The following is a 22,083-nucleotide window of genomic DNA, read 5'->3' on the forward strand; positions in this document are numbered from 1 at the left end:
CTCAGGGAGACCCTATGGAGTGCACAGGGGCTTCTCTGAAGGAATCAGCTACATGGTCAGGAACCGCAAAGCATTTTAAAGTCACAGCAAATGGCATAGGAAAGACCTCAGCACCTCTGCATTGGAGGAACCATCAAGAGTTTTCTGAGGATAAGCTTACATGTGAGTAAAAGACGGGAGCTTCCTGGGGCTAGATAGGGTAAAAGGGACCACAGGTGTGTATGAAGCCATCCAGTCGAAGGAGAGCCAGGCAAGACAAGTGCAGGAGCTCTTTGTGGTCATCTAGGGGCATTGAGAAGAGACCTCAAAAATATTACAGGATGCAACAGAGACAAACAGTGCTCAGGCAATCTAAACACAGGATCCACATAACACCTGACAGAAGCTCACGCCATCCTCATCTTCTCATTTAAATTACTTTTTTCTGATCATACAAAATAATGAGCGTTATGATACTTTCAGGAATCGATAGATATAGACTTAGTTTGTCATTCACTATTCTCGAGTTACTCCTCGTCAAAATGTCCTCCGGGGAAGCCTCCACCTAACATGCACCTTCTGTAGTGATGGTTTGGCTGTTCTTTAAGGAACCAAAGAGACCAATATGGATGCGGCCCAAGTTCAACTCATTCTAGACCCTTTCTGTTCTTCCTGGGTCTCCTGCTTCACTTTTTGAGAACTCCATCTTGGAATTCCCTCGTCCCTCAGTGTCCTCTACTCCCTCATGTGTTCTTTAGTCTTTCTTCCACATCACCATCAATTTACTCTTTCTTACCCTAATCCTGGTCTCTTCTCTGCATGTGAAGTTTGGATTAATTTAAAAAGACGACATTAGGGGCCTGGATTGATAGCCAATGGATCAAGAGCTCGTCTGCTTTGAAAGAGGGCCTGGATTTGTTCTTTGAGCTCATGTCCAGTGGCTCCCAACCACCTTTAATTCCAGCTCCAGGAGACCTGACTATTCTTGTCTCTGTTGTCTCCTCTATTCATGCCCTGCCCCCACCCACATAATTAAAAATAACACATCTACAGATGAGAAACAGGTTTCAATAGGATTCGTTAGTCAAACAGAACCTGATCTTCTCTGATTCTGAGTCTGCTTGGATCAGTTTATTGGGTTTCCCCTTGAATTCCAAGACCACCTCCCTGTTACCTTCCACTCTTTCCCCAACTGTCCTTTTCTCCCTCAAACTTCACCTCTGAGAGTCTATCTATTTCTGGCCCCTCTCTACTGCTTCCTAAACATCCATCTTTTTTTTTCCCATGTGATTCCTACTCCTCTAAGCCTCATCTCCAGTTCTTTTCTCTCCCTAAAGACCAGACCAGCTCAGTCCTGTTAGTTTTAGCCTATGTGACATTAGACTTGCTCTTCACAGCCTTGAATTTTCCGTCTTCCTCTCGATGTTCCATCCACCAAAACCCATCTCCTCCACCAAAGTGTTCACACACAATACGTCACATCGCACATTTTAATTTTTAGATCAAAAACAAATTCCACTGGAAAAGATACTGGGGTTGTCAAAGGCCTTTGGGTATCTGAAAAACAGAAAAACAAACATTTTCCCCCCAATCCTATAAATTCTCTATGTTCCCTACACTTTGTGAATTTCACCTTAACGGATCTTTACCATCAGATTATAGACGTAGATGCGGACGTCACCATCAAACTTGATGAAGTACATGGAAGGCTTGACTAGAACTTGATAAATGACCTTGCCGATCTTTTTGGACCCGTCGCTTCTGGTGAACTGCACACATTGACCTGTTAAGATGTCGATGTCAACGTCTGAGTTCACCTCTGCTGGAGTAATCTCTAGAATTATACGAAGGTTACCTTTTGTGTAATCATCCAGGAGCTGATAGACGTATAGGAGTGGATCTTTCTCATAGGTGATGTGAAACCAGTGCTTCATGATCGGCACCTGGGCTAGGACCACCCCCCCCTCCAGTTGTCCTTAGAGCCATGTTTGCCTTCAAATTTATGCTCCACAGCTCGGCCAACCATGGCACTTGAGAGATGGGCGTCTTTCACTTGAGGAAATACTACTTTGTGAGTCAAAACTTTAAGCTTTAAAATCCTCTTATTCCTGTGAAGTTCCAGTCCGTAGACACAATCAATTACATCATACTTGACCAGATAGAGAGAGGGATTTGTTGGCAGTTGATCTAGAACGATGGCCTTCCATTGGGTGATGGGCTCATCACCTTCCTTCTATCCGTGAGAAATTCTGCAGTCCACAATGTTCCCCAGGGCCTGCGGAGAAGGCCTTCTCCTCCTCTGCTTCTGGAAGGATGGTGTGCTCATCCTCCTCAGAGACATCCTCTTCTTCTTGACTGTAGACCTAGTGTGGTAGGCCACGGCACTCCTGGTCCACTGTCTTGTGGCTATCGTTCTGTGTTCAGGCTTCATACTTGTACATGGCCTGGGTTTGAAGAGCTCGCCTGCTTAAACCAGACACAATGCTGTTGCCTCTGTAATATGAGTGCCTGCAAGAACAATGGGGTTGTGTTGGGGGAGGGCGCTGGACAAAGGCTCTTGAGAAAGAGAACTTTGGAGCAGGTGAGGAAGGCGATGGTAAGTAGGTTTGAGCATCTGTATCTAATTCTGACATATTCAGAAGTTCATAGGAGGGCTGGGCAATGGTGGAGCAGACCTATAATTCCAGCACTCGAGAGGCAGAGGAAGGCAGACGTCTGTGAGATCAAGGTCAGCCTGGTCTACAGAGTTAGTTCTGGGATAGCCAAAGCTACCCACAGTAAAACCCTGTCTCAAAAATCAAAATCTAAATTTCAAAGGGAAATGTACAAATGTTTCTGTACAGCTCAGAATAACATAAATTCAGACACATTTTTCATCCCGTGGCACTTTGCTTCTGCTGAAGAACCTATCCTTGAATGGCTAGGTCAGTGTGGGATTAAATGTCCCTATACCCCACTTTAAGCAAGCAGAACAGAGAAAGGATAGCAAAGGATCCAGACCAGTCCACTGGCTTTCTGTATTGTGCATCCTGACCCAGACCCTAGTTTATTCAGCAAAGCTATTGCATCTTCGACCGCAACAAGAGTCTTTTGTCTAGGCAACAACACCCATTTAGAAATAATATCTCCTGTGGTTGGGATTTAGCTCAGTGGTAGAGCACTTGCCTAGCAAGCAAAAGTTCAGTCCTCAGCTCCAAAAAAAAAAAAAAAAAAAAAGAAAAAAAAAGAAATATTATCTCCTAAAATGCTCTGACACAGAGAGGAGCTTTGGCATTTTAGTAGAGTTATGAATTAGATATTGTTAGCAAAGGATATTAAACTCTGGAGACTGACTAGCCTAGACCATCCGCCTAGCCCTCAAACGTAGGAGACATTAGAACATACGGTTACTAGCTGTACGAGGGAAAACTTTTAGCTTTCTGGGCTACAAGGGTCCCAGTTATCTTCTAAACCTATTTTCCGAAAGAAAATGTCCTAGTCGCCCAGATTCTGTCTTCTGAAACCGGTCAGGCAACAAATCCCTGTTGAACAATTGTGGGGTTCAGGAGCTGAACTGGCTTTCACACACCGCTACCAAGATAGTGAACCCACCTTCAAGGAGTCTAGCTCCTCCAATGGAAGAGATGCGGAACCTCCGCCCAGTGCTCTGTGACATCATCCAGGCTCTGCTTATGTCATAGAAGCCCTCTCAGCCCAGTTCCTTCCCTAGTTACGCTTAGAAACTTCCAGCATCTAGGTTTTAGCTTCTCATGTAGTTTCAAATATAAATATCCCAAAATAAAATAAAATCCCCACTAAAATATTCTGATGACTCGAGTCACAATCTGCCCAAGTAGCTCTTTTCATGCTTTCTTTTTTTCTGAAAAAGTCTTTTGTTTCTGAGTCACCAACATCCTTGGTGGTTATTTTCACAGCTCCTATCTTTCCTTTGGATATCTTTAAGTCATTCTCCGTATCAGAAATATTGCTTGCCTCTCTCTCCGAGGCAGGCCACTGGATAGCACACCAAAATTAGCTTTATCAAAACCCACAATTAGAGGAGGGCCATTTTTATTCAAACAAAGCTGGAATTTGACAGGATTAAATACCTTGTATTGAAGTCAATGGCAATCATGAATTATGGATTCTTATCAAAGAGCGAGGAAAAATTTACTCCTGGACCTGCTTCCACAGTCGGGATAAACTTATGACAAAACCAATATCGACATGTCATATTTTAAATGTCTCTAAAATTTACCAGCACTTCTGGTTACAAGGAATTTATTAGATCAAATGCAGTAAAAAAGGATGAAATAGATGTGGTAATTTTATTTTTGAAATATGGGAAAACTTAATACTGGTTGCAGGTAAGTATGGAATTTACCTGTAAATTACAGGGCACTTCAATTGTATGTGTCACATAGTTCTTCAGATCTTCAAAATGATACTTTTCAGAACCCACCCCTGTCACCACTACACTCTAACCATCCCTTCCCTCTTCCCAATAATTCCCTTCCACTTTAACATTATAATGTACTTAGAGTTTAACAACTTACGGCAGCTTTTTAAATTCTGTGCACTTTTCTAAGTGCTCAGTCTTCTTTTTCTCCCTCTATCTTAGTTTTAAGCACATTTTCCTTCACACTTTGAGTTTTACTCTCTCTCTGCTCTCATGACTCCTCTGCCATTATGTGACTGTTGGTCCACTATGTGCCTGACATCAATGTGGGGTTAACTCAAATGACATAATTTTCCCCCTTTTCTCCCCTTCTTCTTCCTTTTCTAGGCTCCTGCTGAGATTTACAGCCATGGGGATTTTTTTAACCCTGGGAAGCACACAAACACACACACACACACACACACACACACACACACACAGGCATATACACACAGAAACTCTCATACATACAGAAAAATACAAACACACAACACCCACATGCACACACAAACACACCCACATGCACACACAAACACACACACAAACATACACATATACACACTAAAACACACAAATACAGAGAGATAGAGTCAGAGACAGAGACACACAGACAGACAGAGAGCCTATGAGAAAACATGTAATATCATCTTTCTAAGAACAATAAACAGAAACAACTTTCAAAAAAGTGAAGAACAGGTAGGCAACAAGAAGTATAATCTCATCATAGCCATCAACTTGAGGAGGAAAGAGTTTGTCTCATTCTAGGCTTCTGGTACCAGTCTGTTACTTAGCAAAGTTTGGTCAGGAACTCAGGCAGGACTCTAGAGGCAGGAAAGGAAGCAGAGCCAACTTAGAAAGGCTGAGTACTGGATTGCTATCCATGACCTTCTCAGTTTTCTCTCCTTCTCAAACAACCCAGGGCCACCTTCATAGGTGATGACACTAGCCATAGTGGGCTAGACCTTTCCACATCAACCATAAAAAAAAATCCCTATAGATGTGGCCAAAGGCAAATCTGATGGAGGCAATTCTTCAGCTGAGGCTCCTTCTTCCCAGGTTGAGTCAAACTGATAATAAAAACTAACCACGACCCTTGCAAATCCATTCTGATTGCCACACTGTGTGCAATAGACAAGCCATTTTAATAACCTTAGCTGTTGATCACTGGATGTATGGCTTAAAAAATGTGATATACGTTGTTGTGATTTTCATCTATGTGTAAGAGCAAAGGGTTTTGTTCTCAGAAAAATGGATGGAACTATAAAATACAATATGTTAAGTGAAACAAGCCAGACTCAAACAGACGATTGCAAAATTTAGATTGTAATAAGGGATATTAAGTAAAAGGTGGCATTTAGGAAGAGGAAGGGGAGCAGGAGGGTGTGTGTGAATGTGTGTGTGTTTGTGTGTGTGTCTGTGTGTGTGTGTGTCTGTCTGTGTGTGTGTGTGTGTGTGTGTGTGTGTGTGTGTGCAGATGGAAATGGAGGTGAGTTGTGAGGATGAAAATGGCTAATGTACAGTATAAACCTGTACAAGGAGTCACAAGTAAGCCCACTGACTTTTACATTTAAACAACATTGATATAAGAGAACTGAGTCTAAAACAATGTTTTGATTAAATTGGGGGTTTATAGTTTAGAGATACCATAAAGTTTATTCATATTTTCCTTCCCACAGGTGGCTCTTGCTGTTTCGAGCTTGATACTGCTGACAGGATATGGCAATGAGCTTTGGTGTCTGTACCTCATTAATAACCCGATTTAACGTCATTCAGTGAGGCTACCATGGGGTAGGAGATAGTTAGATATCTTAAGGTACACCATATGGGAAGAATAATGACAACCACCACTACAGATATCCAAATATTTACCCTCATCTCTGGTTTGAATGTGTTCGCCAAAAGTAATTTTCTGAAGATTAATCCCCAGTGGGAATGAAGTTGTGAAGAATTGATTAAGTCAAGAGGGATGCAACCTACAAATAAAGATCCATTAATAATGCTATTGTGGTAAAAGGTTAAATTATGAAAGGGAGTTTGGCTCCTTCTCTTTTCTGCCTAGACCATTGGATCCCTTCTGTGGTGACAACATCCCACAAGAACTCCTTCCTCTGCCAATGGTCTCTTCATCTTGGATTTACAGGTTTCTAAATCAGAATCATACAGAATCTGTGCCATTAGAGACTAGCCAATCGGTGCCATTCTGTCCATAGAAGCGTGAACATGACTCAGAATTGTGAGCAGCTGGGTCATATGAGAAAGCAAAGCAGGAAGAGAGGATTAGGTTGTTATTGCTGACTGAAGGCAAGATGGGTTCAGGGTCAGCGTGTGTGCTCTTCCTGAAAGAAATGGCACAGAGGAAGAGAGTAGATTGTAAAGGTGCAGCTTGGAGGGCACTCAGACATCTGCTGTGGCCTTGTGGGGACAAGGAGCCATTAGGTAAGGGGAAAGATTCCTAGGGATAATTTCAGCCACTGTTTTTGGCTAGCAGAACCCTTTTTAGAATCCTCATCTTTGAGGATGTAAAAGAAAACTGCCTGGAGTTAGTTGATATATCAGTAACGATCAATTATGTATCCACTATCACAGAGGGACCCAGGAAAAAGCCTGATCTTGGAAGATCCTTTGTCTTCAAGAGATGGAGACTTCTCCTTGGCAACAATGGGCAACCCATCTACGTCGGTAAGGGCATCCCACTAAGTCCAGATCAGTGGTTTTTAACACTTGGATTGAGACCCCTTTGGGAGCTCAAATGGCCCTTGCACAGGAGTCACATATCATATATCCTGTATATCAGACATTTATATTACAATTCATAACTACAGCAAAATTATTGTAATGAAGTAGCAATGAAATGATTTTACATTTGGTGGAGCTGTTAAAAGTTTAGGTTAGGAAGGTTGAGAACCACTCTTCCTGACCAATCTAAAATATGCCTGTCTGTGTGGACTGGAGGTATAATCCCTTTTATTCAATCAGGGAAAACCAGAAAAACCAAAACACCACCTAATGTTTATGAAGGATAAACAGCTACTGTACCCACAGTATTTAGGACTGCTGACATTTTAGATAAATGATGTCAAAATGGAAATCATGTCACATCATGACCATCCAACTAAATGAAAAGCAGAGGAGAAAAACCAGTTCCGTGGTGGTGGCACCAAGAGAAAACCATTCTCATAATTGTCAGCAAGGATTTTAAAGCCAGGATTCAAGTGTTGTCCAAGAGGAACTTCCAAAACAGGAAGAAGGGGCTGGGGAGATGGCTCACTGCTTAGGTTGCTCTTGCAGAGGACCAGGGTTCAGAGGATCTGATGGACTCTTTGGTCAAAACACACACACACACACACACACACACACACACACACACACACACTCACACACACACACACACACACACACACACACACATACCATAGAGATAAACTTAAAAAAAATTAAAAAAAGAAGGAGCCATGTATGTCCCTTTAATCCCAGAACTCAGAGGCAAGCTGATCTCTGTGAGTTCAATGCCTACATGGTTTATAGAGTGAGTTTCAGGCCACCCCTACCTACATAATGAAACCCAGTGTCAAAATAAAGCAGAAAAGAGTATTATATTTATTTCTGATAATTTAGGCAACAGAGAAACTATTTCTACAGAGAAAGAACTTATAGTTGAGAGAACCAGTGGCCTGGAAGGAGACCCCAATTCTCTGTGTCACTACTCCATCACAGCCTCAGCAGGAAATAAGAATGGGTACAGCTAAAAAGGAAGCAGGGCGATTATGGGCAAAGCTGTGGACACGGATCAACCCATCAGCAACAGAAGCAGGCAGAAAAACAGCTAGGATGAGATGGCTTCACCAGCCAATATCTCTGACTGACAGTCCCTAGTAGCACCAGGATGTTCTTTTCCTTCAAGTACTCCATAACTTTTCACACATTCACAAACCACAGAACATGGTGTGGCAAATGCCTAAGAAAAGATGTCCTGTGGGACATATTTGTTTATACAGGTTTCATGTAGCCCAGGCTGGCCTCAAACACACTATGCACCCAAGGATGATTTACAACTCTTGGTTGTCCTCCTGGTAATAGGACTATGGGCATGTACCACCACACCAGGCTGATGAGGTACTGTAGGTGGATCCCAGAAATGTGTGAGAGCCAAGTGAACACTCTGTCCACTGAGCTGCATCTCCAGACAATCGGGATGTGTTCTGCTAATAAAACAAAACAAAAAAAAAAAAAATAGAAGTCTTCAATGAGAGACAACAGGAGTCTCCCAGACCAGAAACATTAAATTACACATTCACAAGTAATACATATGTCAAGAAATAATGAAACTATGTAACAGTAAGAAAAATTGAAGAAGATAGGAAACATACTATCAAAATGTGTGAGACATAACTATGAAGGTGCTAAGAGGAAACTTTATTTAAACACTAATTCTTAGATTAAAAACAAAGACCTGCAACCTAAATTTTTATCTACACTAGAAAATAAGAAAATAATTAATTCAATGAAAAAATAATTGTTAAAATGAACCCCAAATCACTAAAAATAAGAAATAACAACAAAAAAAGACAATGAAGCACAATTAGTTTTCTTTTTTAAAGCAATGAATGGTATTTCATCGTCTCAGTTAGACCTAGATAGAAAAATATAAGGTCCATTCTGTTTGGCGATTTAAAAAAAAAAAAAGAAATTCCAGTGTTTTAGAGTTTATGCAGAACACTGAACCTGGTGTCACAGACAAAAATTAAAAAAAAAATTATTCATCATTTAAACCCTTTTTAATGACAATGTTTATACTCAACTTGTCTCTCCTATAATCTCTTTAATATCAGACAAGATTTCCAGGGTTGCCATATGGAGATTATGCAGTGTTGAAATTGAAGCACTGCTTTGTATTCCCAACACAGACTCTGGTTGAGAACATCATTGTTTTTATCAGGAGAAAACTAGCACAAGATCCAAGCCCAGTCTCCCAAGGCATTGTCCCATCCTAGAACCATTTCTTCAGACAGCAGTTCCCATGTGTCATATTTTTCTGCAAAAATCGAAACAGACTTGTTTGCTGCACTGTTTGGTTTGCTGTTCTGCTTGGGAAATCCTGGACATTCAGACATAATGAAAGTTCTCCACCAGACACCCCAAACTACAGCACTGATATCAGTGTAGAGGAAATAGGAGAGACAGGAACCAAAAAAGAAAAAAAAAAACCTGTTGTTGTTTGGAGAAGAGTCATGTAAGTAGGCCAAGGTGACCTTGGACTTTCTTTGTAGCCCAGGCTGTCTTTGGACTTAATATGTAGCCCAGGCTGGATTTGAACTTGTGATCTTCGCAGGTATTGAGAATATAGGTATGCACTACCACACTCAGCTTTGTATCTGTTATTATAAGTGACTCAGCTGTGGCCCCTCATTTGCCAGCCTCCCTCAACATCAACAACAGCATCCACAACAACCCAGTAAGATAATCCCATCCTTTAATTCATCTCTTAAGGTAAGACTTTACAGGACAGAGAGTCAGAAGTGTCCTCCTCCTTATTAGAACACAGTTGTGTGGAGATATTTGAGTGAATATTTGAGTGAGCCAGTCATACCTTAACCTGGTTCTGATATTATGACCAAGAAGGAAAAAAAAATTAAGAAAAAAAATAAAGGAGATGGGTCCAAGAACCGGGACTTGAACCTTAGCAGTTGAGGAGATGGCTCACAGGTCTCAGGGAAATGATGGGTAGCCTTTGTGGCCCACACAGAATCCCAGTCCAGGGAGATAGAGATAGGGCAGATCCCCAGAGCAAGATAGCTGTCAAGACTATTCATATTGATGAACTCTGGGTTTGACTGAGAAATGCTGCTTCAAAGAATAAGGTACAAGATAAAATGGATTAGTGCCTGCATTATACACTGCACGTGCATGTATGTACAAACATACACACACACACACACACACACACACACACACACACACACACACACAAAACAAAAAACCTTGGACTTAAGGCATTGCCTCCACTGTAGTAGCACATAGTAGGAGGTGGGGATCTAAATAAGTGTTCCTTTCCACTCCCACAAAGACCAACATAATTTTGAACCCTCAGCCCTGGATCTGTACAATCTGCTGAGGACTCACAATTGTTTAGTTTAGTCTCCTAGCTCTCTAACATGATCTGGTGTTCTGTTTCATGAATCCTGAGATGGGGCTCGGCAGACTTGAGCCTCACTCCCAATCTTGCATCCAAGACAACTTTGAGCTGCCATGTATGGGTCCTTGGATACCCTGCCAAGGTACCCTGACTTGCATTTCTCACGAGGCCATGTCGTGATGCCAGAGAAAGTGCGACTGTCTTACTCTGCCATTTATTAGCTTAGAATATTGGGAAATTGGCTCAACGTTTAAATCTCACTTCCCTCATGTATAAATGAGCAGACAAACAATTCCAGTTCATCAGTTCTACATTAGGAGTGAGTTAAAAAAACACAACAAAACGATTGGTGCCAATGTGTTTTATGAATGATAAGCAGTGTTATTTATATGATTTGTTACATTGGGAATTATTATACCTGGAAAATAACTGTTTTCATTATCTTTGCACAGATGATGCGAGGAAAGCATCTAGGATGCAGAAATGTTTACTTTTTTGTTTTATTTCCAAAAAGCATTTCTATCTGCTCCAATCATTTTTTTAAAACTTACTTTCCACTCCGTCTCCTCTTAGGTGATTAGGTTAGAACAGGGTTTGGTGAGAGGGATTATAAAACATTGCGTTACAGAATATATCTACAAGATCAACTGTTGAGTTCAAGTGGAGGCACCCTCCATGGATAAGGCATGCTCCCACTGAAGCTACTGATTTCTTTCTTTTCTTTTTTTTTTTTTTTTTATTTTCATTGATTTCTTGGAATTGCTAGTCTTGGAAGAAAGAACCTCAGTTGAGGAGATTCCTCCATCAGATTGGCCTTGACTATGTGTAGGTGGAATTTCCTTGACTGTGAACTGATGTTGGAAGGCCTGGTCTACTGTGGGCAGCACCGCCCTATGCGGGTGTTTCTGGACTCTGTAAAGGTAGTTGAATGTGAGCTTAGAAGCAAGCCAGTGAGCAGTCTCTGTAGTTTCTGTTTCACAATCCTGTCTTGGTTTTACTTGATGATGTGCTGGAACAGATAAGATGAAATAAAGTTTTCCCTTCCCAAGCTGGCTTTGGTGAGTGTATTAAACAGAGCAATAGAAAACAAAAATTAAGCAAAAATCACAGTGTCAGAAGTATGATGTCTTCCTGAAAGTTGCTGACCAGCGATATTACAAATGCCCTCAAAACTTTACAGGTTGTTGACATTGTTCTTCGTAGCCCTCCAGAACTTGATGGTAAGACCCTATTGCTGAGGACACAGAATCCTTTTGTTCACAGGCCACAGAAGGGTGAATCTGAAGTTGAGGTGGAAGCATCCTCTATAATGGCTAGCCTTCATGGTTCAGGAAAGTGCTATGTAGGCTTCCAGGGGAGAAAATCATCTATAACCTTACTCGGGGGTGATCCATTCAAGCTAAAATGTCAGGAAAGATGTGCCCCTAATGTGTTAGTGGCATCACAGTCATGGGAGTAACCAGTGGCTTTACAAGGCATATTCCACATGAGGGAATACACACCAGGTTCTGTAAACTAGTCAAGAACTTATGGGTAGGGTGATATTGGCCCTATGAAAGAACCTAATGCTAAATACATTGTCGAATTTCCTTTGAAACATCCATATTTGTATCTACAGATCAGCATTGCACTCAGCTCTCATTAGAGAAGAAGCCTCTGAATAGCATGGGCAGAGACTTACAGCTAGACAAAGTACTGGGAATCAGTGGTGTTGAACTGTTCATGTGGAAGTAGTACAGCGAAGTCTTCTCCTCCACAGCTCAGAAAACATCATGAAAGTGTGGGTAGAAGGAATATAAGAAGCAGAAGATAGGGAAGTGGACAACAAAAGGATATCATTTACATAGGACTTAATCATTGAACTCTTAACCTGATTGCGGCTATGGTCATGGGTAGAAGACTGGGATCCTCAACACTTCATTACAGATGGGAGAGGCCATAAAGACTCTCCCCTCCCTTAGCAATCCACATTTACTGGAGGAGGGGTTCTATCCTGCAGTCTTAGATTTTCAAGACCTACTTTAGTAAGAGTTCTTAAATCCTTTAACTTTCTTCTAGCCCACCACCCACCAGAGGTAGTGGAAAGGAAAGGATTATAGGGCAAACAAAGGACGATGTGGACCTGCTTAGAAATAGTTCTCTGGGTCGATTTCAATCCTCACCATCAGGATATCAGTTCACTTGACATGAATCAGCGGAAGTAGGTCGATCTACTTGCAAACACCATTCACATATCACCAAGGACAGTTCACCCTAGAAGAAATTGCTGAGCTCTTCTAATTTGCATGGGTTCGAGGAGGCAGCAAGAAGTAACTGCAATGTCAGCACAAGAAGCTCTCTGGTGCTTTTCTCTCCACAAAGCCATGACAAACAATGGTCAGTGAAGAAGGAAAGGTGAACCAATGCCACAGCATGGTCAATGATGACCAGTGTCATCAAAGTCAATTGAGAATCAGCGAAGAGTGGCAAGGCAAGATAATGCCAGTGTTATACTCTTACTCTTTCTAACATCACATGCCCTTTTCCCAGGCAACTACCAGAAACATTATGTGTTTGTTCTCAACAAAACATCCTCCCCTAAGACAGTTTCCAGAACAACATCCATGACACAGTTGAGTCTCCAAAAAAACCAGAAATTTCTGCTTCACTACCTTCTTCATTCCTGTACCCATAGATAAGTTGTTCTGTTGATTTCCTCTGTACTCATGTAATCAATTAAACTTAGGGGTTACACACAGAAAGGAGACATGAAATAGGAGGGGGGACTTATTCAGGTTCTGGGTGCCAATTGGAGAGGGAATGGAGTGAGAGAGGGGGTTGACCGAGGGGATGACAGAGGAGAATGAGGGAGGAAGCAAGGGAGTACTGAAGGAGGGGATGGGAGAATGAGGAAGGGGGATAAGGCAGGGGAATTGGGAAGGGAAAAAAAGAAAGGAAATGACTAAAACTCATTATATAAGTATATGAAATTGTAAAACAAAAAAATCAAAATCGTCTTTTGTAAAAAAAAATTAAATGTTTCTCTTTTTAGAGGGTCAATCATTACAACTTAGGGCTTATTTTGTTAGATCAATTTTGTCTTTAAGCCTTTTTTTTCCTTTGTGCAAATTGTCATAAGTGAAGTTTTAGTTCAAGTCAGTGCTGTCCAGGGTTCTGTGTAACTGAAAAATAAAGTCAATAAACACTTTGTATTAATCGTCAAAATCCCAGTCAGTTCTCTCCAGTAATTATCCTTTTATCACACTCCACCCACAGCCCTACTCAAAATGCTGGCTGAATTAAGTCCTGTCACTGAATGGGACACAAGTTCAAACCAGTGGAAGTGGGAAAAAGCAACTAAAAGCAAACAAAGTAACAAACAGCAAAACTTCTTCCCTCTGAATCTGGGATTCCATTTTATGGTTTTGGAGAGTCTACTACACTGAACAAAATGAAAGAGTAGAGTCTGAGGTGATGTTTAACTTAGTCAAGAAAGGAAGGCATAGCTGCAAATGGGGTGTAGGCGGGGTGGGCTGTCAGGGTGGTTCCAATCTTGAAGATATATGTAAACAACAAAGTTGAGAATGAAGAGAACCTCCAAGTGAAAACGGCTATGCAAAAATTTATAAATACAAGAGCGATTGTATCACACTGACTGAACATTCACACACACACACACACACACAAAAAAAAAAAACACCGGAAATATATTATGCGTGTTTACATACATCAAGTGGTGCTCTGTTTGGGAGAATGTATAAACAATGATTTTTTGTGACTGGAGAGGTGGCTTGGTAGTTGAGAACCGTTACTGCTCTTACAGAGGACCTGGGTTCAGACCCTGGCACCAACATGGTGGCTCACAAGCATTGATTACTCTTGTTCATTTCTGTGCCCTGCTCCTGTCTATTGTCTTGATGAGTACACATGTGGTCTTGAGGGAAACCGAATTGAAACCTTTCGCCTCCCATATCTTATTGACAGCTATAACTGCTTTTTTTCCCTAAGTTTCTTGCGGATTCTGTATATGTATCTTTTATACAGATACATAAAAGCAAGGGAAACACCCATATATGGAATTTAAAACAAGGAAACAAAGAATAAAGAAAGAAAGCTGAACACCCTCCAGGTCTGCAATGTGACCATCACACTCCAGATGCTATGCTTTCCCCATCATGATGGATGGTACCAGCTCAAACAATGGGTCAAAATAAACACTTCCTGTCTCATTTTTATTGGAATTTTATGTATTTAAATTTCAAATGTTATCCCCTTTCCTGGATCCACTCTCTCCCATTGTCTTTCCCCCTGCTTCAGTGATGATGCTTTTCTTCTCACCCACTCCCATATCTACTCCCTGGCATTCCCCCACACTGGGGAAATGAGCCAGCACAGGACCAAGGGCTTCTCCTCCTATTGATGACAGACAATGCCATCCTCTGCTATATACGTGGATGGAGCCAGGGACCCTCCATATGTACTCTTTGGTTGGTGGTTTAGACTCTGGGAGCTCGTGGGTGGGTTCTGCTTGGTTGAAATTGTTGCTCTTCCTATGGGGTTGCAACCGCCTTCAGTTTCTCCAGTCCATTCTTTAACTCCTTCTCCATTGGGGTCCGGGTGTTCAGTCTAATGATTAGCTGTAAGCATCCTCATCTGTATCAGTAAGGCTCTAGCGGAGCCTCTCAGGAGACATCCATATCAGTCTCCTGTCAACAAGCACTCTTGTCTTCGTTAAGTTTTTGGTTTATATTTTGTCATATCAAAAACATGAAGAATCAATATGCTCCTTCTTCATTTCAGGGCCATGTGAATTAGAGTCAGTGTTTCACTGAGCCCTGTAGGGGTCTCATGGCTCCATCCACAGAGCCTGGAGAAGGAATGGACCCTCAAACGGACCTGGTGTGGCCATGGTGAGCATAGACTCTTGATGATCTATTCTTTGTGAGAAACAAAACTTCATGTCATTGATAAATACAATCAAGGAGAGTATATCATGTAGCTATCCTAGAGTCTATTGTTGTATACTTATTCTCAGCAGCCCTCGTTGGGAGTCAGGGACACTGCGAGACGCAGAAAACATCTCAGTTCTATGGACCACCTTCTGCATTCCGTGACATCATAGACCTTGGCCCTGGAATGGAAATTCTTAGCTCAAATATCTAGCTCTTCCTTTCTGGTGTAGCTGTGTCTTGGGTCTATGACTTATAACATGAATCAAAACCTATTGGTTTGGGAGAAAAATCATCTCATGTTAATGAGAAATGTATCTGACATGCATGCCTTCGAAATACTTTTCCACGGGAAATTTATGGAAGGAAAGGTGTGATCAGACACCCAAAATACAACCTTAATTCTTAATTCAAATTCTTTGAGTATTTGTCCTAATGCAGCTGTGTGTGTGTGGGGGGGTTTACACATTTTTCTGTGTATGTGCATGAGGAGAACAGAGGGAGACCCATCACATCTCTTCATTCATCTTCCTCATCTTTAGTTTTTGAGACTGTGTCTCTTGCTGAACCCAAAACTCACTGTTCCTGGCAATCATAGGCATCTGACACATGTTATCCCCTCTCCTGGTTCTCCCCTTTCCCATTTCCCTCTCCCCTTGCTTCTATGAGGATTCTCTTCCTCCCACCCACTCTCACCTCAACACCTGGAATTCCCCCAACTTGGGAAATAACCCTTCACAGGACAAAGGTATTCTCCTCATATTGATGCCAGAAAATGCCATCCTCTGCTATATATGTGGCTGTAGCCATGGGACCCTCCATGTGTCCTGTCATTATCCCTCCAATCATGTGTTATGGGCTGTCATGCAGGTGCTGGTAATTTCACAGCAGGTACTGCATCCCACAAAACTATCTCCCCAGCTTGCATTTTATCCCATGTTACTGGCATGCTGGAGATCCTGTATTTTTTTTTTATTTGGCCCATAGCTAGACGCTCTTTCTTGGACTATAAGTCAGTAATCTACCTTCCTAATACTGCCACCCTTTAACACAGTTCCTATGTTGTTACGACCCTTGATGACAAAATTATTCTTGCTGGTACTTCATGGTTATAATTTTGCTACTTTTATGAATTGTAGTAAGGAATCATTTTGGAGACTGAAGTTTGTCAAAGGGATCATGACCCCCACACAGGTTGTGAACCGCAGCTATAACCGGTTGGTCCCAAGATATATTTGAAGGACAAACTGGGGAAAAAAACCACCAGCCCTGGGTCCTTTCGCCATTGTTTTATGGACCTAACTCACCTCTTTACCTCCTTAATTATGGAGACATCGGAGGAGCATTTGTCACTTTGAATAAAACAAACCTTAACAGAGACACACGATGGAACATTATTGCTACCATTTTGTAATTTCTGTCCCCCAAAATCCCACAATTTAAACATCATTAAAAGCCAAGAAAATAGGCATAAAGATCTGTCTGTGTGAGTTACTGCCCACAATTAATTTTGTTAACCTGGGCCTCAACTTATAAGACTGCAAGCATTAGCCATTTGAGAAATCCACTTCCCGCTCATGTTTTGTTGAAGAAATAAAAAATCAAGCTAAATAGAACAATAGAGATGGAGTGTACAGGACAGGTTGGGTGTTTAGAGCTCTTAAGGAAAGCTCGCAGAAAGTGGTATGTCAACATACCTCAGCTGACTCAGATGCAAACAGGAGAGGACCATAGGAAGCCTTGGGCATGAACAACAGGGATGAAGGTGTCTTTCCAAGGCAGGGAGACAGAGCAGGGCATACCTTCCTTGGGCTATTTGAAGTGAGGAAGCTAGTGGTTCTCCACCTAACTCATCCCACACTGAGCCGGCTCGTGAAGTTCTGGACCAGTAGACTGTCCAGTACCTGAGGTTGAAATGCAGCTGCCACCCCCAACCCCCATAGGAACAAGCACTTGTTCCAAGTATAGGTGGTTGGAGAGTTCATTCTTTGAAGCCATCTTCTCTGAAGGGCAGGTCTCCAATTCCTTAGCAAGAAAGGCATCATGTCTTCAACCTTGTCATCTTTCTAAACATGCCATCTCTGTGAAGCCCCATCTCGAAGGTCTTGGCCAGGGTATCTGGCTTTTTGAACTGATGTATCCAAAAGGTTTCCTAATGTCTCAGCTTAGCAGTTTTCGACGGATAACCTGTGCCTTTCCTAATTTTTTATACATTTTTTAAAATCATTTAATAAAGTAAGTCAGTATCCCTGACAGGGTGAGTGTCTGGCTTATGCACCAGGCTCTCTTTTCATCCTAACTCCTGGCTGCTCAGGCTGTGATATCCATTGGAAATAGAGTCATTGCATGTAAGTGGTTATAATGAAGGCCAGCCTGGAATGTGCTGGGCCCCTAATCTAATATGATCATCGACCCTATCAGAATAGGAGCGTTAGTGGGCTGAATGGCAGGCAGAATGGATGGGACCCGGTGTCAGGCTGTGCTGGACTGGGAGATGGTTTTATTTCCCAACCAGGAGTTTGGGCTTTATCCTGAGGTTCCAGTAAGCACTGGAGAATTTTTATCAGGGATTTCCCTTCAGGGATCCCTCAGAATGATACTCTGGGGATGTATAGAGGAGGACCAAGAGGAGGCTGCAAGGGCTGTCAGCTCAGGCAACATCGAAAGCTGTTGGCTTTGCAGGAGGCACATGCTGCAGAGTGCAGGACACCAGACACAGTAACAATGTCCCTCTTTGCATCAGAGCATTCCCCCCACCACGCTATCCTCCTGCCATGCCACTCTTACATGTTCAACAGACTGTCAAAATCCAGTCTGAGTGAAGGGACACCATTGTACTAAGAAACTGACACTGCATAGTACAAGACACAATGGATGGTAAGATGTTTCACAAATGAAGGGAAACTGAAATAATGTCAGTTAAGATGGTTTGCATTCCTCTCAGAGGACCCGGGTTCAGTTCCCAGCAACTATATTAGATGTTCGCCAACTCTAGGGAGTCTGATGCCCTCTTCTGATCTCCATGGGTCACTGCACATGGGTGTACATACATACATACTTACATACATACTACATATATACACACATATTACACACATACATACTATACACATACTACATACATATGAAATATATATTATGCCAGTGGGTTACTCAGTAATCTCCTATCCTTGGTCAGTGGATTACTCTGCCCTCAGGAAACCTCAGAGGAAGTGGAACTGTCCATTTCTTCTTCTTTGTCAGTTCCCTTCTGGAGTCTAGTGCCCTCTTACTGACTGAATCCTTTGTATGATCTTTGAGTTTCTGAAACATTTCTGTAACACGAGCATCAGGTTTTTTGAATCTCTGGTCTTCTTAAGGTTTTGAGCATCTGACCTTTTGCCGAGTCCGTCTAAGTAGTCCCGGAGGTGGGAAGTCGCTCGGGTCTCTTCTGTTCAAGTGCTTCCCCCGTTGGGGTAGGATGTTATAATCCAATTAGGGGACACTGAAGGCGTTCTCAGGATGCAGAGGCTGGGAACCCTTCAAGTTCTTCCCCCATTGGAGTCCGGTGTTATAATCCTTTTTGGCGACACTAAATGGGCTTCCAGTCTGTGGAGCCTGGGAATCCTTCAACGGATTCCCCTGTTGTACTCCGGGGTTATAATAATCTTGGGGGACTGTGAAGGGGTTCCCACGCCATGGAGGTTGGGATATTGTTGGTGCATTGTCAGAGGGTAAAGTCCGGAATGAGGCTCCCTGTCCTCTCTAAACACTACCACGTGAAGGGGCAGTGAAAGTACTTGGCAGTGGTGAGTCATGGTGAGCATCACTTGAGCTGTATTCTTTGAGTATTTCTCTCTCTCCCGAGAACTGTGGACAAGTCCGAAAGGCAAAGCAGGGAAATCTCAAGTGACCATTGATCTCAGGGAACAACCAAAGCTCGAGAGGGGCTCTCCTCGAGTTTTCACAAAGCAGTAGCGAGGTCTGCATGGGGCAGTCTCGAGGTCTGCACGGGGCAGTTACAAGGTATGAATGGGACAGTCGCAAGGTCTGCACCGGGCAGTCGCGAGGTCTGCACGGGGCAGTGTTGAGGTCTTCACGGCCCAGCCAGGAGATGCCTCAATTGTCAGTTCTGCTTGTAGTAGCGGGGTGATCATCCAAGCTTTCTGAATGATGAGGAACCATGTCGACTCTCTTCGTTTGAGTCCGGAGTGATACCTGTTTTGTGCACACTGTCAGGGATCGTGACAAGTGATTCCTGAAGGAGCAACATGAATGGAAAGGGCAAAGGGTGCTTCGGAGGTTGTGCTGTCAAGCGCCTCTTACACCAGCTTTGGTGTAGTGATGTGTCTTGGAACCTCATGAGCGAGTGGTAAAGGCTAATCAAGACCCTTGCTCCTCAGAGACTGCAGGGACTAGAAAATCACTGGTGGACTGTGTTAGGGAATGAACACGTGATATGATATGAATAGAGCATAGAATGCATGGGATTGATAATAGAATTCCATGTGAGTTTCATGTGTTACTGTGACGCTTCTGTCTTGATGTCTCACTTTTTTTTCTTGTTCTAAAGCTTTTAATATTCATTCCGTGATGATATTTTTGAAATATTGAGTATGATAAAAATGGAAAGTATTTTCTCTAGTCACATATATTGAAATTCTTAATGTCTCTTGACATCCTATGCAGTTGCCTGGCCAGAAGTCCTGGGATGCTTTCAATACTGGTAAGTTGATAGAACACAAACTGTTTGCGTTACAAGCTTTGCTTGTAAATAATTCTTTTCATGACCCCCAATTAGATTGTACAAATGCCTCCTGCCGTTTACAGACAAATCTACAATCACCCTTGCTTGGAGAAAGGAGTTAAGTGTTATGCCTTCTGTGAATGGAGAGGAAGATCTAAGGCTACACTCTTCAGAGAAACAAGGTATCAGCTACTGTAGGAAGAAATATGCATCTAGGCAACAATAAATGTTCCAAGCTAACCTGTGCAGTAAAGTAATGTTTGGAAAATACCACTCCTTTATTAGTAGTATTATTAACCATTGTATTTGTTTATATTTCAAATATTACCCCCTTTCCATAAACACTACCTCCATATATTCCTCCTCTGTGTCTCTAAGAGGGTGACTCCGCAAGCCCCATTCACTCTTTCCTCACCCCTCTAGAATCACTCTTCTCTGGGACTTCAAGCATCCAAAGGACCAATTGCTTCTCATTCCACTGATGTGAGATGAGGCAGTCCTCTGCTACATATGTAGGGTATCAGACCATGTATAATCTATGGTTGGTGGTTAGGTCCATGGGAGCCCAGAGGGGTCTGGTTAATTGATATTGTTGTTAATTACAGTCTTCTTCAGCTCCATCATCCATTCCACTACATCTTCCATTGGGACTTGTAGGAATATTTAAATGGTTGGCTGTGAATATCTGCATCTGTATCAGTCAAGTGCTGGCAGAGCCTCTCAGAGGACAGCCATACCAGACTCCTGTTTGCAAGCACATCTTAGCATCAGCAACAGTGTCCATTTTGTTGTCTGCAGATCTGTGGATGGCATTTCCTTCAGCCTCTGCTCCATATTGACCCCTGCATTTCAACTAGACATGGATAACTCTGATTTAATAAGAGAGAGGTGAGTGACCCATCCTTAAACTTTGGTCAAGTCTATCTACTGCAGGTGGTGTCTTCAGGTTCAATTTCACTGTTGTTGTTGATGTTGGCTAATGTCATCACTGTTGGGTGATGAAAACCTGTCACATCAAAAGTATCTGGGACATTCTAGAGATTACCCCCTTACCAGTGAGTGCATGCTCTATTCCTTTATTTGTCTTTGGGTTACTTCACTCAGGGTGATATTTTCTAGTTTCATCCATTTGCCTATTAATTTCATGAAGTCATTCTATTTAGTAGCTGAATACCACACGATTTTGTAAATGGACTACATTATATGAATCTGTTTCTCTTTTGAGGGACATCTGTGTTCTTTACAGCTTCTGTCTTTTACAAATAAGGCTGCTATGAACATAGTGGAGCATGTGTCCTTGTTGTAGGTTGCAGCAAGTTTTGGGTATGTGCCATCGAATGGTACAGCTGGGTCCTCAGGTAGTAAATACTATGTTCAATTTTTGAGGAACCTCCAGCCTGGATTCCAGAGTGGTTTTAAGAGATTGCAATTTCAACAGTGACAGAGTGTTCCTTACTTTCCGCACCCTTGCAAGAGTCTTTTGTCACCTGACTTTTTTATCTTAGCCATTCTGAGTGGTTTGAGGTAGAATCTCAGGATTGTTTTGATTTGCTTTTCCCCAATGAGTAAGGATGTTGAATAATTCTTTAGATGCTTCTCAGCCATTCAGTATTCATCAGTTGAGATTTTTTGTTTAGAACTGTAGCCCACTATTAAATAGTGTTATTTGATTCTCTGGAGCATAGCTTATTGAGTATTTGTATATATTGGATTTTAGCGCTCCATCAGATATAGGATTGGTAAGATCTTTTCCCAATCTCTTAGTTGTGTATGAAGGTAATGACAGTGTCCATTGCCTTACGGAAACTTTGAAATTTTATGAAGTTCCTTTTTTCAATTTTTGATATTAGAACAAAAACCTTTGGTGTTCTATTCAGGAAATTTTCCCCACTACCAATGT

General features: G+C 42.1%; 1 protein-coding gene across 1 annotated transcript; it reads right to left on the reverse strand.

The window, feature by feature from the left end:
* Nucleotides 1-1,613: 1,613 nt before the first annotated feature.
* On the reverse strand, nucleotides 1,614-1,913 carry LOC147997999 (Y-linked testis-specific protein 1-like). The gene has a single exon (XM_087601424.1). The coding sequence runs from the start codon at nucleotides 1,911-1,913 to the stop codon at nucleotides 1,614-1,616; it is 300 nt and encodes a 99-aa protein (XP_087457550.1).
* Between the last annotated feature and the right edge of the window lie 20,170 nt (nucleotides 1,914-22,083).

The sequence above is a fragment of the Rattus norvegicus genome, chromosome Y, assembly GCF_021556685.1.
Source record: "Rattus norvegicus strain SHRSP/BbbUtx chromosome Y, alternate assembly SHRSP_T2T, whole genome shotgun sequence".
Classification (NCBI taxonomy): domain Eukaryota; kingdom Metazoa; phylum Chordata; class Mammalia; order Rodentia; family Muridae; genus Rattus; species Rattus norvegicus.